Here is a 24,633-nt window from a genome sequence, read left to right as displayed (position 1 = left end):
TACTTTTTTTTTTTACAAAGTCAAGTTTGCCTTGTGTTGGTTTAACATTTTCAAAAGAAAGTTAACCTATTCTTGCCCTGACTGCATAGTTCAGTTGGTTAGAGCATCATCCCAATATGCCAAGGTTGCTGGTTTGATCCCCGGTCAGGGCACATAGACAGATCAACCAACGAATGCATAAATAAGTGAAATAACAATTCGATGTTTCTCTCTCCACCTCCCTCCTCCCTCTCCCAACCCCCCTCTAAAATCAATAAATGAAAAAGGACGTTAGCCTACTCCTAAATATGATACACAAAAAAGATTTCTTTCTTTTCAAAATTTCCATAGAATGGCATCATGTTTAGGCATATGGGCCTTCTGAGGGAAAATGGTAGGGAAGCTTTTGGAATCTGGGAGGGAGATAGGAGAAAAGATGACTAGAAGTGGAATGAAAGTACAGAAAGAGATGTGCAAAAGTAGAACTAAATAAGAAATGCCTTGAAGGCAAGGCTGTTGCTTTCATCAATATGGTCACTGGCTCCTAGAATAGTGTCAGATCTTACCAAGTAATTATGAAAAATTTATTGAATGAATGAATCAATTACTTCTTGAATAAGTTTCTAATTTTGTCTCAGGTCCTGATGGTTTTGGCTTTTGGTTACTAGACTCAGATCATCTAGTTTCTCTATGTCTGCTCTACGTTCAACAACTGCAGTATTTAAAATAATTGAAGTTCAAAAAATTGATTCTGAATTAAAGAAAAAAGACATGCTAATTATAATATTCTTGACAAAGATCATAAAGTGAACTGATCATTTAACAAATATTTTTAAACACCTATCTAGTGTACTTTGGGACTAGCTGGAATGAAAAAATGGGGTACTGGATATAGTGAATACTATTTTTATTTGATGGAATATTATGTAGTCATTTAGTGTAACTATGAGCATTACAGAAGCTTAGAAAAATGCTTATTAAATGAATAAAAATACAAGTATTTGTATTCTATATTATAACTGCATGAAGATAAGAAGGATATTTTCTGTTCTCTAAGGAAATGAGGAAACATTGTCAAATATAAACCATATTTATTATTGCGTATGGGGATTGTTGGATTTCTTTTTCTCTCTGTGCTTTTGTGCTATTCATAAAGTTTAAATGAAAAAATACTTTAATGTAGTTTCAAAGAGGAAAAGAGCAAAACTGCTTTTGAAGGACAGTAGATAGATTACCTTAGTTGGGAGAAAAATGAGAGATGAAGTTTAAAAAAGATGAGATTGAGATCTCTGGTTTTCATAATATAAGAAAAATGAACTAAATTAGGTTATTACCTGTGGAGTTATGTTTTTTTAAAGAAAGGAAATTTCGTCTAGCTTAGTTAAGTGCCCTGGAGTGAGGAACAGTTGGACTGGCCCATTGAGTTATTGACCATTTTTCTATATGTCTTGAGTTTGTGACTGTTAATCAGGTTTACCTCAAAGACTTTTGCTCATTTTACTATTTCAGTAATATTTTATAATTTGGTAAAACTATTGTGTTCAGATTTTTTGTTTTTCTTGTATCTTTACAATGTTACTGTTGATTTCCACTCCTGCCTTTTTTGTCCTCAGGGTTAACCTAAGTAGCAAATGCTTAACTACTCTGACCTAATGGAGCTATAGAAAAAAATAAAAAAAGATTCTGAGTTGATTGGGCAGAGATTGAAAGCAAGAAAAACAAGTCGTCATTAGATACTGAATGGGTAAGAGCATCTTTATAATGATTTCTTAGTCCTCATGAACCTTTAAGGAATAGAGAGCACATCCTTCCTATTTTTCTGTTCTCAAAAAACCAGATGTAATTTGAAGTGAAATACTTGTTAAGCAGGTATCTGAAATTGTAAGAAGATGCCTATAAACACTTTGAGCTAATTCCTTCAGTTATCATGTTGAACAAAGAGTTAAAAGCTGTAAGTGGTTAATAATGTGGTATTGCGTGTTGTTACTTCAGCTTGAGTAAAGTTGTTTCAGGGTTGTGTATTACTGTGAATACTTAGAGAACTGTTAGATCAAATGCTTGTTTTGTGTGGCCCCCAGTTTCCAAAATGAATTGAAAGAAATTTACCTCCCCTTCAAAAAATGAATGAATGAATGAAAGACAGTTTATTTCCTAATTGTTTAACAGTTTTTAATCTTATGTACCAAATTAAAATTCCAAGTTTTGGTGAGACTAGGAATGCTTTCCTCAAATGCTCTTTCCAAGTGATTTCTGGTCCTCTTGACAACACGGGCATTGTGTCTTAATATCTACTTAGTATTTTCCATAAAGATCATAAATTTCACATGCTAATGGAAGTCTCTTGGTTTAAGAAGGTTTTTAGGAAATATTAATTATTCATCTCTATATTAAATATTTTCTTTCCCTTGTAATTTTTAACAATGTCTTTTATATACTTCTTTCTGGCTTTTGGTTTCCACACTGTTTTGGGGCCCTGGGAATTTCCCTTACATTTTTCTATGTAATCTATGCTTAATCTATGCATTTAAATGGATGTGGGGGATTTATTTTCTGTCTATTTAGGTCATCTAAATGCTAAATATATTGTCATTTTTTAAAAAGGTATGCTTTTTATGTATGAAAGTGAAATGTATACTAGTGTGTTTATCAAGGAGGTAGTGCATTTTTTGTAGGGGTTGTGGGTTTTTTTGTCATTTTTATTTGCATACAAACCACTTTCACTTGGCTTATTATAGGAAAGTATTAATATTGTACTTTCCTCTTAGATGTAATCATCTGTAATGGAAGATGATTGAAGATAAGGGGCCTCGTGTTGCTGACTACTTTGTTGTAGCAGGATTAACTGATGTTTCCAAGCCTCTTGAAGAAGAAATTCACTTCAATGATGCCTGTCATAAAGTAGCAAAACCGAAAGAACCTATCACGGATGTTTCAGTTATTATTAAATCTCTTGGGGAGGAAGTGCCACGGGATTATATGTGTATTGATGTTACCCCAACTGGATTGTCAGCTGATCTCAATAATGGAAGTCTTGTGGGGCCACAGATTTACCTTTGCTATAGAAGAGGAAGAGATAAGCCTCCACTTACAGATCTGGGGTGAGTCTTCTTAAAAATAATTATTGTTATGAATCCAAATAATATGCCTTGTATATTTTGAAATAAATGTTCAGAATTTTTTTATTGATAGATATGTGGCAGCTTTAGAAAAAAATATGTATATATCTCCAGAATTCTGTATTCCATCACTGTGTTCCTTATACCTTTTCAGTATCCCTTTGTCCTACAGCTTCCCAATACGTCGTCTAAGTTTCTTTCTATTAAAGGTAGGGGAGAGAATTTGAAAAACATTTGCAGAAAAGTACCAGAAAATGTATTATCCTGATAATAAAATTTTTAATTATTTTGAAAGTATGAGAAAAGGATGGCTTTTAAGCATCTGCCATAATGATCATTACAAATGGATGCTTAAGTCTGTTTGAATCAAAAAAGGATCTTGAGGTAAATTAGTGCTTTCCTTAGGGGACTATATTGAACTTGGGGGTCCTTTTTCAGTATAACAGCTTTATTGAAATATACTTCACATGCCATACAATTCACCCATTTAAAGTGTACAGTTCAGTAGCTAGTATATTTATGGAGTTGTGCAACCATCACTGTAATAAATTTTGGAACATTTTTATCATGCCAAAAAGAAATCCTGTACCCACTTTAGTCACTATCCAGTTCTCCCTGATCACCAGTCTACTTTCTGTAGATTTGCCTATTCTGAACATTTTCTATAAATGGAATCATAGCACATGGTGTGTGTGTATGTGTAACTGGCTTCTTTCACTTAGCCTAATGTTTTCAAGGTTTATCCATGTTGTAGTATGGTGTCAGTTCTTTATTCCGTTACATGGCTGAATAATATTCCATCTTGTGGATACACTACAATTAACTTACCCTTTCATCAGATGGGTTGTTTCTACTTATTGCTGTTATAAATAATGCTGCTGGAAATATTCATGTACAAGTTTTTGTATGGGCATATGTTTTCATTTCTCTTGTATATTTACTGAGAAGTTGAATTGCTGGATCATATGGTAACTGTGTGTTTAACCTTTTGGGGAACTGCCAGAGTGTTTTCCAAAGCAGCTGTACTGCTTTGCATTCCCACCAGCTTTGTAATACCACGGTGCGAAGCATCCAGTGTCTTCACATCCTACCCAACATTCTGTTTGTCATTTTGATTATAACTGTCCCAATGGGTGTGAAGTGGCATCTCACTGTGGTCTTGATTTGCATTCACCTGATGGCTGATGGTGTTGACCATCTTTTATGTGCTTATTAAGCCATGTGTATATCTTTGGAGAAATGTCTATTTAGAATCCTTTTCCTGTTTTTTTTTGAGATTTTGTTTATTTATAGAGAGAGCAGAAGGGAGGGAGAAAGAGAGGGAGAGAAACATCAGTGTGTGCCTCTTGCGTGCCCATACTGGGGGCCTAGCCTGCACTCCAGGCATGTGCCCTGACTGGGAATCGAACCAGCAACCCTTTGGTTCACAGGCCGGCACTCAATCCACTGAGCCACACCAGCCAGGGCCCTTTTCCTGTTTTTAATTGGGCTATCTTTTTATTGTTGAGATTTGAGAGTTCTTTATATATGCTAGTATCAACTTCCTTACCAAACACATGACTTACAGATAATTTCTCCCATTCTGTGGGTTGTCTTTTCACTTTTTTATGGTAGCTTCTGAAGCTGAAAAGTTTTAAATTTTGATGAGGTCTGATTTAACTTTTTTTTGTTGATGTTGTTGCTTATGTTTTGGTGTCATATCTAAGAAACTTTTACTAACCTAAGGTTATAAAGATTCACGCCCAATTTTTATCTAAGAGTTTTACAGTTTCAGCCTTCACATTTAGGTCTTTGATACCTTTTGATTTAATTTTGTATATGGTTGAGGAAAGGCTCCTATCTTTTTCTTTCCCTTTAAATTATATTTTACTGATTATGCTATTACAGTTATCCCAATTTTTCCTCCTTAGTTCCTCCCAACTAGCACCCCCCACTCCCTCAGGCAATCCCTGCCCTTTTGTTCATGTCCATAGGTCATGTGTATAATTTCTTTGGCTACTCCATTTCCTTTATTGTACTTTACATCCTGGTGGCTATTCTGTTACTACCTACTTGTACTTCTTAATCCCCTCACCTCTTCATCCATTCTCCCCCACACCATCCTCCCATGTAGCAGCCATCAAAATGCTCTCCATATCCACGATTCTGTTCTTCTTCGCTTAGTTTGCTTTTAGATTCAATTGTTGATAGGTATGTGTTTATTGTCGTTTTATTGTTCATAGTTTTAATCTTCTTTTTCTTAAATAAGTCCTTTTAACATTTCACATAATAATGCTTTAGAGATGATGAACTCCTTTACATTTTCTTAACTTGGAAGCTCTGTCTGCCCTTCAATTCCAAATGATAGCTTTGCTGGGCAGAGCAATCTTGGCTGTAGGTCCCCGTTCTTCATGACTTTGAGTATTTCTTGCCAATCCATGGCAAAAAATTTGAATATTTCTATCCTGCAAAATTTATTTTGAGAAATCAGCTGACAACTCCCCTGTAGGTAACTAATGTCTTTTTCTCTCGCTGGTTTTAAGATTCTCTCTTTATCTTTAACTTTTGGCATTTTAATTATAATGTGTCTTGGAGTGGGCCTCTTTGCATCCACCTTGTTTGGGATTCTCTGTGCCTCCTGGACTTGCATGTCTATCCTCTTCACCAAATTAGGGAAGTTTTCTTTCATTATTTTTTCAAATAGAGTTCCAATTTCTTACTCTCTCTCTTCTCCTTCTGGCACCCCTATGATGTGAATGTTGGTACACTTGAAGTAGTCCCACGGGCTCTTTTCATTATCCTCATTTCTTTCGATTCTTTCTTCTTCTTGTTGTTCTTATTGGTTGTTTTTGTTTCCTTATGTTCTGTATCAGTGCCTTGATTATCGACCTCATCTACTCTACTGTTTATTCCCTGTAAATTGTTCTTTATTTCTGTTAGTATATCCTTCATTTCTGCCTGGGTCTATTTTATTCCACTGAGGTCCTCACTAAGTTCCTTGAGCATCCTTACAACCAGTGTTTTGAACTCTGAATCTGATAAATTGCTCATCTCCACTTCATTTAGCTCTTTTTCTGGAGTTTCGATCTGTTCTCTCATTTGGGCCATGTTTCTGTGTCTCCTCATTTTGGGAGCCTCTGTTTTTGTTTCTATGTATTACGTAGAGCTGCTGTGACTCCCTGTCTCGGTAGTGTGGCCTAATGTAGTAGGAGTTCTGTAGTGACACAACCTCTTCTATCACCCAAGCTGGGTACTTGAGGTACACCCTCCTTGTGGGCTGAGTATACCTTCTTCTTGTAGCTGAGCCTTGGTTGCTGTTGGCAGGTCAATGGGAGGGATTTACCCAGGCCAGTCAGCTACGAGGATTGACTGTGACCACTGACCACCAACCTTCTTCCTCCATGGAGGATCAGCTGTGCAGGGGGGCAGGGTGGTGGTGCTCCGATGTGGTCAGTGGCTGTCCACTACTGCACAGGTTCTGGGGTTTCCAGTATGGTGCAGGCCAAGGTCAGCCACCCCTTATGTTCTGCTCAGGGCCTCCATGCCTGAGCTGTAAAGCAATCTGAAGATGACTGCTACTTGTGCTTGGCTTGGAGGTTCCCTGGTAAACCAAACTGTGATCCAAAGCTGGTGGCTGCTAGTGCTGAGCCTGGGGCCGCTTAGTGGGAGGTACAGGGCCTGGGGGCTCACTGAGGTTCTTTGTTACTTATTTGAGAAGCTTTAATAAGATGTGAAGCCTGAGCTGAGACCAGCCATTCATATGTAAAAGCCACTGTTAACAGCTTGGGTGGGCCATGGGGAAGAAGGGAACGGAGCCTTAGGGATTCCAGGGATTCACCAGGGCAGAACCAGGGCAAAAAACCATTTGAGCCAGGTTGATGGAGTCTCAAATATGGCGCCCCACCTGCTGGCTCTGAGCCTCTGTGGGGGTAGGGCTCAGAAAAGGAACAGTGTCCTCTGCCCACCTTTCTCTCTGGGAAGAAGCTGTCCTCCAGCTCCTGTCCCAGTGCCAGACACCTCAGTTACTCCCTGTATACCACTGGTGCCTTTCAAGCCACCACTCCAGGTTTGGAGCTCAGAGGGAATGAGTTTGAGTAAGTCCCTGTGCGGGCCCTTTAAGAGGCATTTCTTGGGAATCCAGTAGTCCCTTTCACCAACCCAAACCCTGCTGTTTTTTTACAGCCAGAAGTTATGGAGGCTTATCTTTCTAGCACTGGAACCCTGGGCTGGGGGGCTGTTGTGGGGCTGGGACCCCTCATTCCTGAGCTATCCCTCCCAAATTTTTATACACCACCCTTGGGTGTGGTGGGCCAGCCTGTTCTATGTGTCTGCTTCTCTGCCCCTCCTACCAGTCTGTATGGATGTGGTTTCTTTAATTCCACAGTTGTCGGACTTCCATTCAACTGGATTTCTGTTGGTTCTAAGTGATGGTTGTTCTGTAGTTTAGTTGTAATTTTGATGTAGTTGTCCTGGGAGGCGAGCCGTGTTTACCCACACCTCCATCTTGACTGGAAGCCCCCAATCTTACTCTTTTGAAAATGGATATCCAGTTGTCCCAGCACCATTTGCTGAAGAGAGTATCCTTCCCCCATTTAAAAAAATTAATTGTCCATAGACTTATGGGTTTATTTCTGGGCTCTCTCAGTTCCCTTCCATTTGTATACATGTCCATCCTTATGGCAGTACTACACAGTTTTGAGTACTGTGGATTTGTAGTCAGTATTCACATTGAAATGTAAGTATTCCGACATTGTTCTTCTTTTTCAAGATTGTTTCAGCTATTCTGGGTCTCTTTAATTTTCATATGAATCTTAGGATCAACTTGTCAATTTTTGTAAAGTTGGGGTTCTTTTAAAGAGAAATATATGCATATTTTACATATATGTAAAACAGGATTATATAAATGTAAAGATATATAATTTTTTTGAATGAAAGAGGAAAAATTTAAAAGATAGAAAACTAAGATCCCCACAGGAAAACTGAAAGAAAAAAAACAAAGGAAGGCTAGGAGTACCTTCAAAATAGATGAAGAGTTGATAAGGAATGAAAATTAGCTTAACTTATAATATTTTGGTTAAAAATAAGGAAGATATTGACAACCCTACTGATGTCACCAGAAGGGGCTGTAAAAGTCCCATCTCCTAATATATTAAGTCTGAAAGAGGATTATGTGGTCATGTTTACTAACACCTGAGGGAAGATAAGATGAGCTCCTGAATATTCTTCTACTTTTAAAATTCTGTCATGTAATGGTTTATATCAAAAAATTACATTAAAAATCAGTCTTTATTATGTTAAGTCATGAATTAATTGCAATAATTTTAAGTTGATTGTAGAACAGCTACTCTTTTGCTTCATATGAAGATTACATATTTAGTAAATGGCTTGGGAAAGTAAGTCAGCTATTAGAACTTGTTTTCAAAAGATTAGGTAAGTTGTTCCTGTGACCACTGACTATCATCAGAATTTTAGCTTGTGGATTAAATGAAGGCAACATCACGGATTCTCATTTGAGTGTTGGAGTTCCCTATAGTAAATATGAGGAATTTTCCAAGCAAAGGAAGGATTCTTTGATAGGAAAGGAGTTGAACTAGAATGACTAAATTGACCGCTCTTATAGCTACCCTTATATATTTGTGATTATGAATAATATATTATCCTTGCCTTCAAAATCTTGCAGTTTGTTTATTTTTATTATCTTTTATTTTTTTCAATTATAGTTAACATTTAGTATCATTTTGTATTAGTTTCAGGTGTCAGTAGAGTGGTTACACAATCATATAATTTACAAAGTGGTCCTCTGGATATTTCCAGTAACCATCTGGCACCATACATAGTTATCACAATGTTATTTATTATATTTCCTATGCTGTACTTTACATCCCCGTGAATACTTTGTAAATGCCAACCTGTACTTCTCAGTCCCTTGACCTTTCTAACCCAGTCCCTCAACCCTTCCTCCACTCTGGCAACCATCAGTCTGATCTCTGTAAATATGAGTCTCTATTTTGTTTATATTTATGTTGTTCTTTAGATTCCACACATACATGAAATCATACGGTATTTGTCTTTCTCTGACTGATTTATTTCACTTAATATAAAACTCTCTAGGTCCATCCATTCTGTTGCAAATGGGTAAGATTTCATTCTTTTTTAAGGCTGAGTAATATTCATTTGTATGTAAGTACCACAGCTTTTTCATCCACTCATTTATTCATGGGCACTTCGATTGCTTCCAAATCTTGGCTGGGGTAAATAATGCTGCAGTGGACATAAGAGTGCATGTTTTCTTTTGAATTAGTGGTTTTTGGATTTTTCAAAATACCCAGAAGTGGAATCACTGGGTCATAAGGCTGTCCTATTTTTAATTTTTTGATGAACCTCCACTGTTGTTCATAGTGGCTGCACCAGTCTGCATTCCCACCAGCAGTGCACGCGGGTTTCCTTTTCTTCACATTCTCAGTAACACTTGTTTGTTGATATTTATTGATGATAGCCATTCTGATAGGTGTGAGGTGATGCCCTATTGTGGTTTTAATTTTCATTTCTCTGATGACTCATGATGTTGAGCATCTTATCACGTGTCTATTGGCCATCTGTATGTCCTCTTTAAAGAGGTGTCTATTCAGGTCCTTTGCCCATTTTTTAATTGGATTGTTTTTCTTGGTGTTGAGTTGTATGAGGTTTTTTTTGTTTAAGATTTTATTTATTTCTGGAGAGAAAAGAAAAGAGGGGGAGAGAGGGGGAGAGAAACTTCCTCTCTCATGCCCCCAACCAGGGACTTGGCCTGCAATCCAGGCATGTGTCCTGACTGGGAGTCGAACTGGTGACCTTTTGGTTCCCAGGCCAATGCCCAATCTACTGAGCCACACCAGGGTGAGTTGTATGAGTTCTTTATAGATTTTGAATATTAACCACTTATCAGATATATCATTGGCAAATATCTTCTTCTATTCAGTGGGTTGTCTTTTCATTTTGCTGTGCAAAAACTTTTTATTTTGACATAGTCCCATTTGTTTATTTTTTCATTTCCCTTGCCCTAGGAGCTATATCAGAAAAAAATATTACTAAGAGAAATATCTGAGATTTTACTGCCTATATTTTCTTCTAGGACTTTTATGGTTTCAAGTCTTAAGTTTAAGTCTTTAATCCATTTTGAGTTTATTCTTGTATATGGTGTAAGAAAGTGGTCATTTCATTTTTTGATATGTATCTGTCCAATATTGCCAACACATATATTAAATAGACTGTCTTTACCCCGATGTATGTTCTTGCCTCCTTTGTCAAATATTAATTGACCATATAAGTATGGTGTTATTTCTGGGCTCTCTATTCTGTTCCGTTGATCTATATGTTTTTATGCCAGTACTATGCTGTTTTGATTACTTTAGCCTTACAGTATAGTTTCATATCAGGTAGTGTGGTACCTCCAACTTTGTTCTTCTTTTTCAAGATTGCCATGGCTATTTGGGGTCTTTTGTAGTTATATATACATTTTTGGAAAATTCGTTCTAAAATTCTAGTTCTAGTTCTAGTTCTAGTTCTATGAAATACACCATTGGTATTTTGATAGGAATTGTTTTGTATCTATAGATTGCTTTGGGTAGCATGTACATTTTAATGATGTTAATTCTTCCTGCCCATGAACACAGTCTATGCTTCCATTTATTCGTATCTTCTTCAGTTTCTTTCTTCAGTGTCTTATAATTTTTTGAGTACAGGTGTTTTACATCCTTGATTAAACTTATTCCTAGGTATTATTTTTTATTCAGTTGTAAATGGGATTGTTTTCTTAGTTTCTCGTTCTGATAGCTGGTGTATAAAAATGCAACTGATTTCTGTATATTTATTTTGTATCCTTAAAAGCTTACAATTTGGACAAGAAATGTTATCTAACAATAGAAAAACAAAAAAAAAATAGCCCTGGCTGGTGTAGCTCAGTGGATGGAGCCCCAGCCTGCAAACCAAAGGGTCGCTGGTTCGATTCCCATTCAGAGCACATGCCTGGGTTGCAGGCCAGGTCCCCAGTATGGGGCACATGAGAGGCAACCACACATTGATGTTTCTCTCCCTCTTTTTCTCCCTCCCTTCTTCTCTCTCTAAAAATAAATAAATAAATAAAAATCTTTCAAAAAATAAAAATAAAAAAATAGTAATGCAAAATATATAGGACAGCACAATATCTGATTAAAGAAAATAGGTATCTTATGTATCACGTTTATATTCTACATCTTTTAAGAATTTGAATAAATGGTGGTTTGTTTTTCTGTGTTGTATTTTTATTTTCTTGTTTTTAATTGAACATCTGTGTACCAGACACTCTAATTTTCTCAAGGTCCTATGGGTTACATTTTCTAAATTTTGTAGCTGAGTAGTATAAGGCTCAAATATTAAGTAACTGCCTATGATGCAATAGTCAGTAGCAAGTGGTGGGAATTTGAATTCAGATGTGTCTAATTTCTGTCACAGTGCCTTTTTTAAGATTTAAAAAAAAAACAAAACAAAAGCAAGATCAAAAGGAGAATGAATAAGCAATTAAGCCAACAATAGGATAAACATAGTTGCTATGATTAAATATTTAATTTGCTCTAAATATTCAAAATAAAATATTGAGAAAATTTCTTTGTTGACAGGACAAAAAGGGAAATTAAGTATTATATTAGATTACCCTGACCGATTTGGCTCAGTTGGTTGGACATCATCCTACAAAGCAAAATGTCACTGGTTCAATTCCTGGTCAGGGCACATGCCTAAGTTGCATTTGGGTACTCAGGGTGTGTAGGAGAGGCAACTGATCAATGTTTCTCTCTCTCTTTCTCTCCCCCTTCCTCTTCTCTAAAATCAATAAACATATCATCATATCCAAGGTTTTAAAAAAAAGGATTAAAAAAAATAATTTGACCAATTTCTGACACTAAATTTTCTTTGTATAATAGGATTTTATAAAAGGGAATACTGATTGATGTTGGGGACATTGCCTATTAAAACAACTTCTATAGCAAAAACATTTAATATAGTAGACCTTTAATTTTATTTTCAGTGATGCAGAGGACTTAAAGTCAAATCAGTGAAATCTCTAAAAGAATACACTGTTATTCAAACATGACATTTTCTTTGTGTCCCCAAGTACTTTAAGTATAGTATTTAGAAGACTTAAAGAATGGATGCCTGGCCTGCCCTTATGAAAAGCCTATGATTTTACCATAATAAAGAAGAAGGGGAAAAACAAACCTATATCATTCACCCATAATTTTGAGGTTACTTTCTCTTTTGAAAGCCTAAATTTATCTCCTAAACCTGAGGGGCAAGTATTGAAAGTAAAATTGTGTGAGCAGGTTCTATACCTTCTGGTTAAGAACCCTTTTTAAAATTTTAATTTTGGCTACAATACAAAGTTGCTTTCTATCAAGAAGATGCTTGGTTTTAGAGACAAAAATAAATAAATCCATTAAATGGAACGCTGAAGCAAATACCTTTGCCCTTAATTGTTGATATCCTGTGGTTTATGTCAACAAACACAAAATTTATCTGAATTTTTCCTACATTACTTAAATTTTAGATAGAAAAAACAGTTATCCTTTAATTTTACATGGGACTGCGCAATTCAAACTTGCGGTAAGATTGAAATCTCTGCTACATTTAAGGATCATCAGTTCATGATACCTGATAATGTTACCTTTTGTGTTTCAGGGTGCTTTGTGTTTGTGTATTCATTTACTTTATTTATTTTTTAGAGTTTTGTATGACTGGAAAGAAAGATTGAAACAGGGGTGTGAGATTATTCAGAGTACTCCCTATGGACGCCCTGCAAATATTAGCGGCAGTACCTCATCTCAGAAGATTTATATCACTTACCGAAGAGCCTCTGAAAACATGACGCAGAACACCTTGGCTGTCACAGACATATGTATCATTGTACCCAGTAAAGGAGAAAGTCCACCACACACATTCTGCAAAGTCGACAAGAATCTCAATAACAGTATGGTAAGTGACTCTTTCGCACTGATAAAATTAGCCACTGGTGAAAATGACCATAACCTAAAATCTTTGTTTGGAAAACAGCATGGCATAATTACTGAAGTAAAAATATGTCTTTAAAGATGTTGGATATTTTATGTTTAGGAGAGTACTTTAGTTGAACTTTCAGAAAGAGCTATGCAAAAAGCCTTTTTATTTTAATTAAAAAAATTTTTTTCCTCCTTACTGAAAAAGTAATGCACTAGCCAAGGTTAACCCCTCCTTCCATTTGTGCACTAGATCTCATATACTACTCACCTATTTGAGTACACAGCTTCAGCAATTCTTCTTACTTTCTTTTCGAATCATCCGTTTTTCTCTCTATTGGATTATTTTCTCCAGCATGCAAGCCGTGTTTCTCCCATGTTTACAGAACTTGACCCCTTTCTCCTCCTCCATCTAGTGCCCCATTTCATTGTTCTCCTTTATAATAAAACGTCTCAAAGAGTTGACTGTGTTCTGTCCCCTTCCTCACTTTGACTTTTCAGTTAGACTTTTGTCTCCACCATTCGATCAAGATTGCTCATGTTGAATCAAATGGTCAGTTCTTCATCTTATTTTCAGTAAGTTTGACATAGATGATCACTTCTTCTTTCTTCAAACAATTGCAAGAAAAGGAGAAATATTCTTTTTCTGTGTACTCTGTTTTTCCTCCTGCCTCACCAATCTCTCCTTTTCTGCCATTGCTGATTCCTTCCCATCTCCCTAACCTCTACACAGTGGAATGCCCCAAGGGTTAGTCAGTCTGCAGGCCGTTCATCTTTACCCACTAAACTCACACCCTTGATGATCCAAATGTAGGCTATGTATGAATGACTTGTAAATGTATTTGTCTACTAGATTTCTAAATGAGGAGGAAAAAGAAAACCAATCTAATGGACAGGAGGAAATATGTGTTGAATTTTTTCTCAAGTTCCTACATGATTTTTGTACCAGGCCCACAGCTTTGGCCTCAAAAGAACCTCCTCTACCTCTCTACCACCCATTAAGCTTATGTACAGAAAGAGTTTTCAAGAATTATTAGTTTTTAAACTTTGAACCATAAGCCTTAAATGATTTGGACTTTGATTGATTTTGAATAGAATCATAATATTTTAGATCTGGAAGAAAATAGAATGGTCATGTGGTACAAAAATACAAAAATTTGTAGTTGAGGATACAGCTAACTTTTGGCAAATTTGAGACTCCTCGGTTTTTGAATCATTGAGAGTATTTTTTTCATACTCTATATGCAATGACCCTATAGCTAACATCATACTCAATGGGCAAAAACTAAAAGTATTTCCCTTAAGTTCGGGAAAAAGACAAGGATATCCGCTTTCACCAATCTTATTCAATATAGTACTGGAAGTCCTAGCCACAGCAATCAGACAAGAAGAAATAAAAGGCATCCAAATTGGAAAGGAGGAAGTAGAACTGTCATTATTTGCAGATGACATGATATTATACATAGAAAACCCTAAAGACTCCACAAAAAAACTATCAGATTTAATAAATGAATTTAGCAAAGAAGCAGGATACAAAATTAATATCCAGAAATGAAAATAATCCCATTTACCACTGCAACAAAAAAAAATAAAGTACCTAGGAATAAACTTAACCAAGGAGGTAAAAGATCTGTACTCAGAAAACTATAGGAGATTGAAGAAATAGAGGAAGATAAAAACCAGTGGAAGCATGTACCATGTTCATGGATTGGAAGAATTAACATCATACTCTATGTAATGCCTCTTGTTTTGCAACCTTTCAAAAATGTCAGTATTTATTAACTTTATTTTTGTTGTTCACACTATTACAGATGTCCCCATTCTCCCCCTTCTTTTGCCCACCTTCACCCTGTCCCCACCCCCTCTTCCATCTGGCCTTCACCACACTGTTATTTGTGTCTGCAAGTTATGCATATATGTTCTTTGAATAATCCCTTTACCTTCTTTAGCAAGTTTATTTAGAAAAGTAGAGTTATTAACAAAGCAAGTAATTAAAGCATGTACCTAATTCCTGAATTAAGAAAGCATCTGAAAGTGTGTTTTTGCCATGGCCAATCATAATATAGATAGTTTATAGGTTAAACATGTAAAGTATTTTTAAAACATGGCTTCTCCTACTCTTTTTTTTTTTTTTTGGCTGAATCTTGTATATGAAAAATATTTAGGAAATCCTCTTGTAGTTTTGATGTCATAGCTAATTTTCTCCAGAGCCCCATAATTTTTACTGTATCTTTGAACATCTGTTTTTCATTTTAAAATAATCCTTTTGGTTTCTGCCATATCCAAATGGTCATATAGTTCCCTTTTTATTGTCACAAAGGTTATCATTGAAGGGTTTTGATCTTCACAAAATTTGGCTTATTAGGAACTATAGTTGGGACTTTTCAATAGAGAGCCCTTTATTTATTTATAATTTTTTTAATCACCTGATAAACTAAAAGTCCAGTTTGATCTACATTCATATTATCTATCCACTTGACTTTTACACATCCCCTCTTTTGATACAAAAATACTAAAACATTTATAAAAACAAAATTCTAACAGAGCGATGAGCTGTCCTAAGCATGATTTCACAGTTGATCTCCTGGAGACACAGAAAATATATTTAAGAAAGCAAGAAAAGTTTCTAGATGAGAAGCCAGTTTATTGCATCATTGTTTATAATAGCAAAAAGAAAAAAGAGGAAACAACCTAAGTGTCCATTAGTAGCGGGATAGACATACATTCAATCATTCATTGAACATTCATTCATTCATAAATAAACATTCACTCATTAATGGAGTACTATGCAGTAGCTTAGATCAAGAAATTAGATTAACTTCACTGATTCTCAAGAACATATAGATGAATAAAAAAGTAAGCCATAGAAGCATATATTCATCATCTCATCATTTATGTAAAATTTATTTATTTATATTTTTAATAATTGTTTATTGTTATTCTATTACAGTTGTCCCAGTTTTTCCCCCTTTGCCCTCATTTATGTAAAATTTAAAGTACACAAAACAGTAATGCATACTTATAGGTGTGTATATTTGTATAGTAGAAAATTTTTAAATGCATGTAAATGATATGCACTGGCTTTAGGTTAGTAGTTAACTCCAGAGAACAGAAAGGAGTGGAAGATAAGGCTTTAGCTAAACCTGTAATTTTTTGTTTTTCTATAAATTAAAATATCTGAGGCCAATATGGTAAATTGTTAACATTTGTTAAATCTTGGTGGTAAGTGGATGTTTGTTGTAGTAGTCTCTTAATATTTAAAAAATATTTCTTAAAGGAAGGTTATTTTCTCTATATATTTGTCTTCAGTGGTATGAATGTGTTCTTAGGTACTGGTTTATGCAGGTACTCTATCACGTGTGCACAAATGTGTCCCGTCTCATGTAACACATATTTTTAAAGCATTGTTACATAAGGCACTGTTTTAAGTGCTACAGATATAGTAGTGAACAAAACAAAGCCCTCGCCATCTTGGAACTTACATTTTAGTGCTGAGAGGCAGATAATAAATAAGAAAATACACAATACGCCAAAGGTGGTAAGTGCTGTGCAGGGAAGAAAAGCGAGATAGAGATGATAGGACTAGGAAGAGTAGAGGGAGGCTTGTTATTTCATTTAAGGTGATGAAATAATAAAGTGACACTTGAGTTGAGACTGAAAGGAGGTAAGGAAATGTGCTATGTGCATATATCTGTCACCACCTAATGTCAAGTGGTGACATCTCCCAAGTGACATCTCCATTTCAGACCTCTTGCCTTAGCTACATTTGATTCTTCACTTGCATGTCTAATAGATGTTTCAAACTTAACATGTCTAAAACTGAACTCCTTTTCTTCACCCCAAAATCTGCTTTACCCAGTCCTCCTCATCTCAGTTTCAGCTGGGACTAGACCATTGAGTTGTTTGGGAGTAGCAGTTACTTAAAACCATAGAACTAAATGTATGAGATCATTTAGAGAAAGAAAGTAAAGAAAAGAAGAGATCACATTTAAGGATCAGGAAGAGAGTGGATGCTACAGGGGAGACTGAGGGGTAGCCAGAGATTTGGTGGGGAGGGGCCAGGAGGGTACGATGCCTCAAAAGCCAAGAAAAGAAAATACAGTCTCAGGAAGGGAGTCATCGGTGGTATCAAAACCTGCTGAGAAGTTGAATAAAATGAAGATGGAATCAACTATTAGATTTGACATCATTAAAATAAAGGCATTCTTTTAAGGAATGGTGAAATTAAAACCTCTTTTCGAGTTGATTCAGGAGAGAATGAAATATAAGGAAATGGATATGGCAAATTACTACTCTTGAGTTTTGGTATAAAGAGCTGCAGAAAAATCTGGCAATATCTGAAAGGGGTTATGGAATCAAAAGGAAGGTATATACACACATGAGTAGATATTTCCTAGTTTATCCTTTCTTTCTACATTTTGGATTTAGAATAAAATCTAAATTATTGTGGCTTATTTTTTTAAGTATATTTTATTGATTATGCTATTAAAGTTGTCCCATGTCTTTTCTCCCCTTTAGCCTCCTCCGCCCTCTACTCCTCCTCCCTCTAGCATTCCCCTCCTTAGTTCATGTCCACGGGTCGTACATATAAGTTCTTTGGCTTCTCCATTTCCCGTACTATTCGTAATTTCCCCCTGTCTATTTTGTGCCTACCAATTTGTGCTTCTTACTCCCTGTACCTTCTTCCCAAATTCTCTCCCTTACCCCTCCCTGCTGGTAACACTCCACGTGATCTCCATTTCTGTGATTCTGTTTCTGTTCTAGTTTTTTGCTTAGGTTTTGTTTTTGTTTTTTAGGTTCAGGTGTTGATAATTGTGAGTTTGTTGTCATTTTACTGTTCATAGTTTTTGATTTTCTTCTTTTTCTTCAATTAAGTCCCTTTAACATTTCATATAAGATTGTACTTTCAAGGATCATTTCTATAGTTTGTTATTAATTTTGTTTTAAAGGGACCAATTTTTATGTTATTGTTTATAAGAAAAAAATAAGTTAATTTTCACTTCTGAAAGAAAAGTGGGCAGTAACTTCAATAAAATACTCCCAAAATAACCAACTGAAAAATAGCTAACAGAGAGTAATCTTTTATATCTTAGATAATACATAATAGAAAGATCAGAGAGATTCCATTTTATTCAATTACTACCTTTTAAAAATAATGATATTTTCTTTTTTTTAATTCAGTGGGGATCAGCAGTATACTTATGTTATAAAAAATCGGTGGCAAAGACTAACACTATATCTTACAAGGCTGGTAAGTATAATTTTTCATGGATACTTAGTATATAAATGGATTATGGGGACCAGTAATATTAAAGACAATAAACAAACCCATCTTACAGCGCGTTAGTGTCGGGGCTGGGGCTGCAGCCCACGTTTTTTGATTCTGTTTTGTTTTCATCCATAAATTTATTGGATGCTTAATGGAAGATAAATACTAAAAAGAAGGTTTTTTAAAAACATTCAGTTTCAATACTAATAAGTAGAAATGAGTTCTCTTTAAGTTTTTTAATCAGTAGAAAATGTGGAAACATATTTTCCAGTTAAATTAGTTTCTTTAATATTTTAATCAAATTTAGTCAAATCTACACTTCATGTATAATTGTTTCATAATAATCTGAAATATAAACTAATTTGTGATTTTATAATACATAGGTGAAATTTTCAATTGTCAGAAACCTCAAAATATTAAACATACTGATCTTATTTGCAAGAGAGAAGTTTCAGCCTTTTAACTAATACAGTTTTAAAATTGGTGTCCTAGACTTTTACCTTTCTGTTCTACCTTTGATTTTTCAGGATCCACAGTTCACCACTATTTCTGAACTACTTAAAGCCTAGACTGTTGCCTCATGACTTGAGAGAGTAGTGGACACTTACCTGTAGACCCTCGTGGGATCTACTGGCTAGCCAGCCTATAATTAGAGAGTTTTAGAACTGCCTGGACTTTAGTATATCTAGTTTGTCTAACTTACAGATGAGAAAACCAGAGTCTTATAGGTATATGATTTCTCCAGAATCACTTAGATATTAGTGGCAGACCAACTACAGGTGTTCCTAGTTATCATTTTGTTTTTATGGTCATATCTAGTGATGGTTTCCACTTGACTTTTACTGTTTAAGTGCAGGGCAACTATATTCTGTTTTTAGTCCCACAAAATCCAGTACAAGACCCTACTGGAGAATGTGTCCAATAGGAGATTCCTGGACCACTTTGTAGACTAGTCATTTAACATGAAATCATAGGCCACTTGAAACTATATTCATATGCTTTGGGATTATTTAGAAACTGGGATTGAGTTGATACTATTCTGAAAATACTATAAATGTAAATAGATTACTCTTCTATTTTCATAAGTATATTTCTTATATTTGTGCTAGAAGTTATGTATGTAATCCTATGGGACATTTATTTTAATGTGTAAAAACCCCTGGGGAAAGTTATTGAGAACTGACGAAGTGGATATATGCAGGTATGTATTTAAAAAATAGTATATTCATATACTTTAAAATAGTGTGACCACAAACTGAATTTTTGGGTGTGTGTGTATTTATGTATATCTCTTTAAGATAATCTTTTCTGCCTGCCTTTCTTGGCCTTTCTTGATGAAGCTTCATAAAAATTAAGCAGTTAATATCAATAGTTATCATGTTGGAGGATTAAAATCTGTATGAATCCTTCTGAACCATTGTTATTTGATGAACCTACAGGGTATGGCAAAAGTAGGTTTACAGTTGTTCTTATGGAAAATAATACAAGAATAACTCTGTTTCGCATACTCACAACTATAAACCTACTTTTGCCTCACCCTGTATATGTCATGTTTTGAACTTTGATATGTGTTAAAGTATTTCAGCATCATTCAAATTATGAGCACCAAAATTCAAGAGATGATAACCTAATATTTATTGTCATTTTTATAGGTCTAATTTGTAGATATCCTCAAGAAGATTATGAGTCATTCTCACTTCCAGAATCTGTTCCCCTATTTTGTTTACCAATGGGTGCAACAATTGAATGCTGGCCACCAAATAGCAAATACCCTCTCCCTGTATTTTCTACATTCGTGTTAACTGGAGCCTCAGCTGAAAAGGTACTCCGTGTTTTAACAAGTTATATCAGTACATTTCTTGTACATTTTATATAATGCAAGGAACAGTAGGAAAAAATAACTGGTTAAACTGAATCTATTATACATACCTCTTTCATTTGGTAACTATACCAGGGACATAGGAAAAGAGAATTTTTATTCTGTTCCATATACCCAAATGCTTTCTTGTAAATGTGGTCAGTGATTTTTTAATGATCAAATGATGATCCTTCATTGCTTTATTTTCTGTGATATTAAAGCTTTGAAAGTAATGCAAAAGACATTATTAAATACTTAATCCTATTTAGAATCATAGACTATCATAGTTGGAAGAGACCTTGGGAATCATCTAGTCTGACATTCTCATTTTATAGCTTGAGAAATTGAGGTGCAGAGAAATTCAGTGAATTGCCTGAAATTGGAATTTGTGTTTCCTTATCTAACATTGTCTTATTGTCTACCTAATAATAGTTCTTAATTGTTTTCTTATAGAGAATATTGATACAATTTCTTTCATTCTTCATAAAACAAATGCAATTTAATTGAAACACATTTTTTAAAAAATAAAACGATATGAGAGTAGCACTTAATGTAGTTTTTAAATTTTATTTTATTTTTTAATATACTTCAAGAAATCAAAGAGTGATGTCTGTTTACTACTATGTGCCTGGTACCTGGCACCTTGCCTGACTCGTAGGCATATAGTGGCTCATTATGGCCTGGCTCATAAGGGCTCATTCACTAAATACTTAACTAATGATGTGAGTTGAATAAATGATATAAGGTGTATTTAGTAAACATATTACTTTGTTTTCCAGGTCTATGGTGCTGCTATTCAGTTTTATGAACCATATCCTGAGGAGAATCTCACAGAAAAACAGAAACTGCTTTTGGGTTTAGCAACGTCGGCAGATGGGAAGTCTGACAGTTCCCAAACAATTCACACTAGCAAGTGCATCTGTCTTCTTTCTCACTGGCCTTTTTTTGATGCATTCAGGAAGTTTCTGACTTTTCTGTATCGTTATTCCATCTCTGGGCCTCACGTCCTTCCAATTGAGAAGTAAGTTAGAAGCCTTCCTGGTTCAAAATTTGGCAGGTCTTTCCATTATGTGTGGTATATTTATACTGGTAATTTAATTACGTTGGTAAATTTTATATGGAAACTAGGTTTGTCAGGAGTTATTTGGAATAAAGAATTTGTTTTTTTCAATCATAAATATTTCTGTTATACTTTTACAGTCATTATTTTAAATGAATTTATCTCTAACAAATTAAGTGTTTCATTTTTAATGTTCTTGTGAAACTTGGAGATTCTGATTGGAATTTTAAAAATAGTTTTGTAATTCTTATTTTACATATAATTTGGGTTTATTATGAACCTTAAAAAATATTTCTTACTATGTTTAGCAATCATGAATTTAAAGGAAAATTAGTAAGTGCATTCTGTATTCTTTTTAAAATTTTGGTGATTTACTTTAAGGTTATTCAAGCTGAATAATGTTTCATGCAGTAAGATCTAATGCAAATGAGATCTAAATTGTCTCCATTGTCTGACTATTGTTTACTTATGCCATCTATCACTTAAGCTCTTTTGTATTCTTGGGCAGAATTCTCTGACTCTAATGACAATTGGAAAGTGATAGAATTATCATAAGAACATTTGGTTTACAGGACTACTCTTTAATTTTTCCTGGCATTTATATATTCTCAGTGTCTGATATAGCAGTTCTCAAATCTTTTGGTCTCGACCCCTTTATACTCTTAAAAACCAAGGACCCCCAAAGAGCTTTTATTTTATATGTTATATTTGTTGATACTTACTATAATAGAAATTAAAACTGAGAACTTTAAAAATATTTATTATTTTTAAAAATAATAAACCTATTATATGTTAATGTAAATACCCTTTTTTTTGGAAAAATAACTTTTCCAAAACAAAAAATAAATTAGTGAGAAGAATGACATTGTTTTACATTTTTACAAATCTGATGTCTGGATTCATTGAACACAGGTAGGTTCTCATATGTGCTTCTGTATTTAATCTGTTGCAATATGTTGTTTGGGTTGAAGTATATGACCTTGGCCTCACACAGATAAGTAGCTGGAAGAAGGGGGGCATTTGGATAGTGTTTACAGAAACTTGTGGATTTTCCTTTTTGTTGCCGCACCCAGACTTGTGGAGTTTATCGTAGGGATTGGCAGACATTTGGTCCCGTCCAAAGCACCCATGGAGACGTTTTGTCCACACTGACCCAGCTACCTAACCCCACGTGCCGATACCAGCTAGGTTATTGAGGTGAAAATGGTTAACATTGGCAGTATAGCCGCAACACAATTACTGGGTCAATAAAAGTCAGTAGTGTTTTTTATGTATTGATCCTATAAACTAAAAGCTTAAATAATGTTATGGGTGTAGGCATTTTTGACAGGACCAAATATCAAGGACAATTTGTCATGTACCAAATATACTCTTGGGCATTTTTCATAGAACCAAATATGAAGGGCCTTTTGGCACGGACCAAACGTTGCTGTGGACCAATTGCACAGGTGCTTTTCTTCAGGACAACCATCACACTGCTACGCATAGCAGAAGTGCTTCATGCTTCCCCTTTCATCACACAGATTTTTTTTTAAAATGTACACTGCAGGGTCAAAAGTAATAAAATTAATAATATTTATTGCTTCATCAAAGACTTTCTTAAGTGAAACTGAATACAGTGACTACTAATACAGTTTGGTGCCTTGATTCGTAGTGAGGTGCCGGCAGTTTCAGCCACAGGGGTTTGCACCATCAGTGCAGATACCAGCACAGTGGAAAAGGCAAACAAAATCTTACTGTGAAAGTGGTTTTGACCTTGCCTATCCTCCATGAATGGATCTGGGAGATCTTTATGTGTTCATGGGTCGCACTCTATTTTCTGCTGTTATAAATACTTTAGATAATTCAAGCAATGTGTGTCCTCTGGAACTCATTCCCCTTATCTTCTTTTCTTAGGTTATGAGTACCCTCATGGTGTAAAGTGGTAGTAGCATGTGCCATTTTAATAATTCCCATAATTTCTGGCAGTGTTATACATAGCATGCAGTCAAAACATGTTTGTAAAATTAATAAATTTCTAATGTTCTTTATCCAGTTGAAGTTACCCCAGTTCTGAAACTGAAATGATTTTGAAATAATGTTTAAAAGAAAAGTAATGCGGAGATAAAATAACTTTTTCCTTAAAAAAAAAGAAAGAAAGGATTTTTCACTATTGTTGCCTTTTATTTTTCCATAGTGTTCAAAACAAAACACATTAATCTAGGTTTTTATCCATTTTCTTCTGGGAAAACCCCCCATAAAATCGGCAATAGGATTTTTAACCTATTGTTAATAGAAAGTACAGGTACACCTCAGAGATATCCCCAGTTCCATTTCAGACCACTGTAATAAAGCAAGTATTGCAGTCAAGTGAGTTGTGATCTTTTTGCTGGTGGAGGGTCTTACATTTAGTTTGTAAAAAACGTAACATCTATAAAATGCAGTAAAACGAAGCTCAGTGGAAAAAGTATTATCTGTATATCGTTCATCTTAGAAACAGTTAGACTCTTCCATTTTTCTAGAGTAGTCCAAATGGTGTTTCATTTTACAAATATGAGTAGTTGACTAAAAAGTATATTACAAATGTACAAATTAGCTTCTTTGTTAATGTCCACATCTCTGACATGTTGTATATTATCTACTTAGAGAGAGGTAAAAGTTTAAATGGCTTTTGAGGTAACATAACATAAACATTCAGCATAAAGATTGTTAAATGTGAACAACAATTAATATGAGAAGTAACTGAATTTAGGTACAAGCAGCTTTAATGGGACAAATGATATTTGGTTGTTTGTTCACCTGTTTTTATAGTAGGAAGGATATAGAAATTACAGGTTCACAGAGCTTTTGACTTAACTTGAATTTGTGGAGACATGTTGACCTTTGTAGCATATTGTACTCACTTTGGAATCAATTGGCTTTTTGTTGTTTGTTTTTAAGGCATATTTCTCATTTTATGCACAAAGTTCCTTTTCCATCTCCTCAGAGACCACGAATTTTAGTTCAGGTAAGATTTTCTTGATGTAAATGCCTTGTTGAATTCATATTGGCTCTGTCAACATGTAACAAGAATAACAGTTTTAAATTGGGGTGGGGGGAATCAAATAAGATCAAAAGAGAACAAGATGCTATTTCATTTTGGAGTTTAGGCCCTTATTGTCTTATTAACTGCCTCTCAGATGACTAATTTTTCCCCCTTAAATAAAGGGTTGCAGAGTTAAAGAAGTAGGAGGCAGTAGACATGTTGAACACACAAAAAGGAACTTCTTTCTTTAAATTTGTTCTAGGTATTTGAAAGTTCCTCTGTGGCTTTGGCTTTATTCCCTAAGCTAGTATACAAGAAAACAGAAGTAAAAGTTACGTTTTCATGTACTGCAGGAGGGAATGCT

The 24,633-nt window shown here is 34.9% G+C and overlaps 1 protein-coding gene across 7 annotated transcripts in view; it reads left to right on the top strand.

The window, feature by feature from the left end:
• DENND4A (DENN domain containing 4A) overlaps window positions 1–24,633 on the top strand; it is a 106,452-nt gene that overhangs the window by 28,463 nt on the left and 53,356 nt on the right. For all 7 annotated transcript variants that reach the window (XM_024567506.3, XM_024567505.4, XM_024567504.3 and 4 more), the window contains exons 3-9: window positions 1,593–1,723; window positions 2,745–3,077; window positions 12,809–13,058; window positions 18,260–18,329; window positions 20,000–20,169; window positions 20,985–21,226; window positions 24,185–24,251. In XM_024567506.3, the coding sequence (XP_024423274.2) occupies window positions 2,767–3,077; window positions 12,809–13,058; window positions 18,260–18,329; window positions 20,000–20,169; window positions 20,985–21,226; window positions 24,185–24,251 (1,110 nt within the window). In that variant the 5' untranslated portion in view covers window positions 1,593–1,723; window positions 2,745–2,766. The remainder of the gene's footprint in view (window positions 1–1,592; window positions 1,724–2,744; window positions 3,078–12,808; window positions 13,059–18,259; window positions 18,330–19,999; window positions 20,170–20,984; window positions 21,227–24,184; window positions 24,252–24,633) is intronic.

Source organism: Desmodus rotundus, chromosome 7 (assembly GCF_022682495.2).
Source record: "Desmodus rotundus isolate HL8 chromosome 7, HLdesRot8A.1, whole genome shotgun sequence".
Classification (NCBI taxonomy): domain Eukaryota; kingdom Metazoa; phylum Chordata; class Mammalia; order Chiroptera; family Phyllostomidae; genus Desmodus; species Desmodus rotundus.
This window is presented reverse-complemented; position numbering and strand designations above follow the sequence as displayed.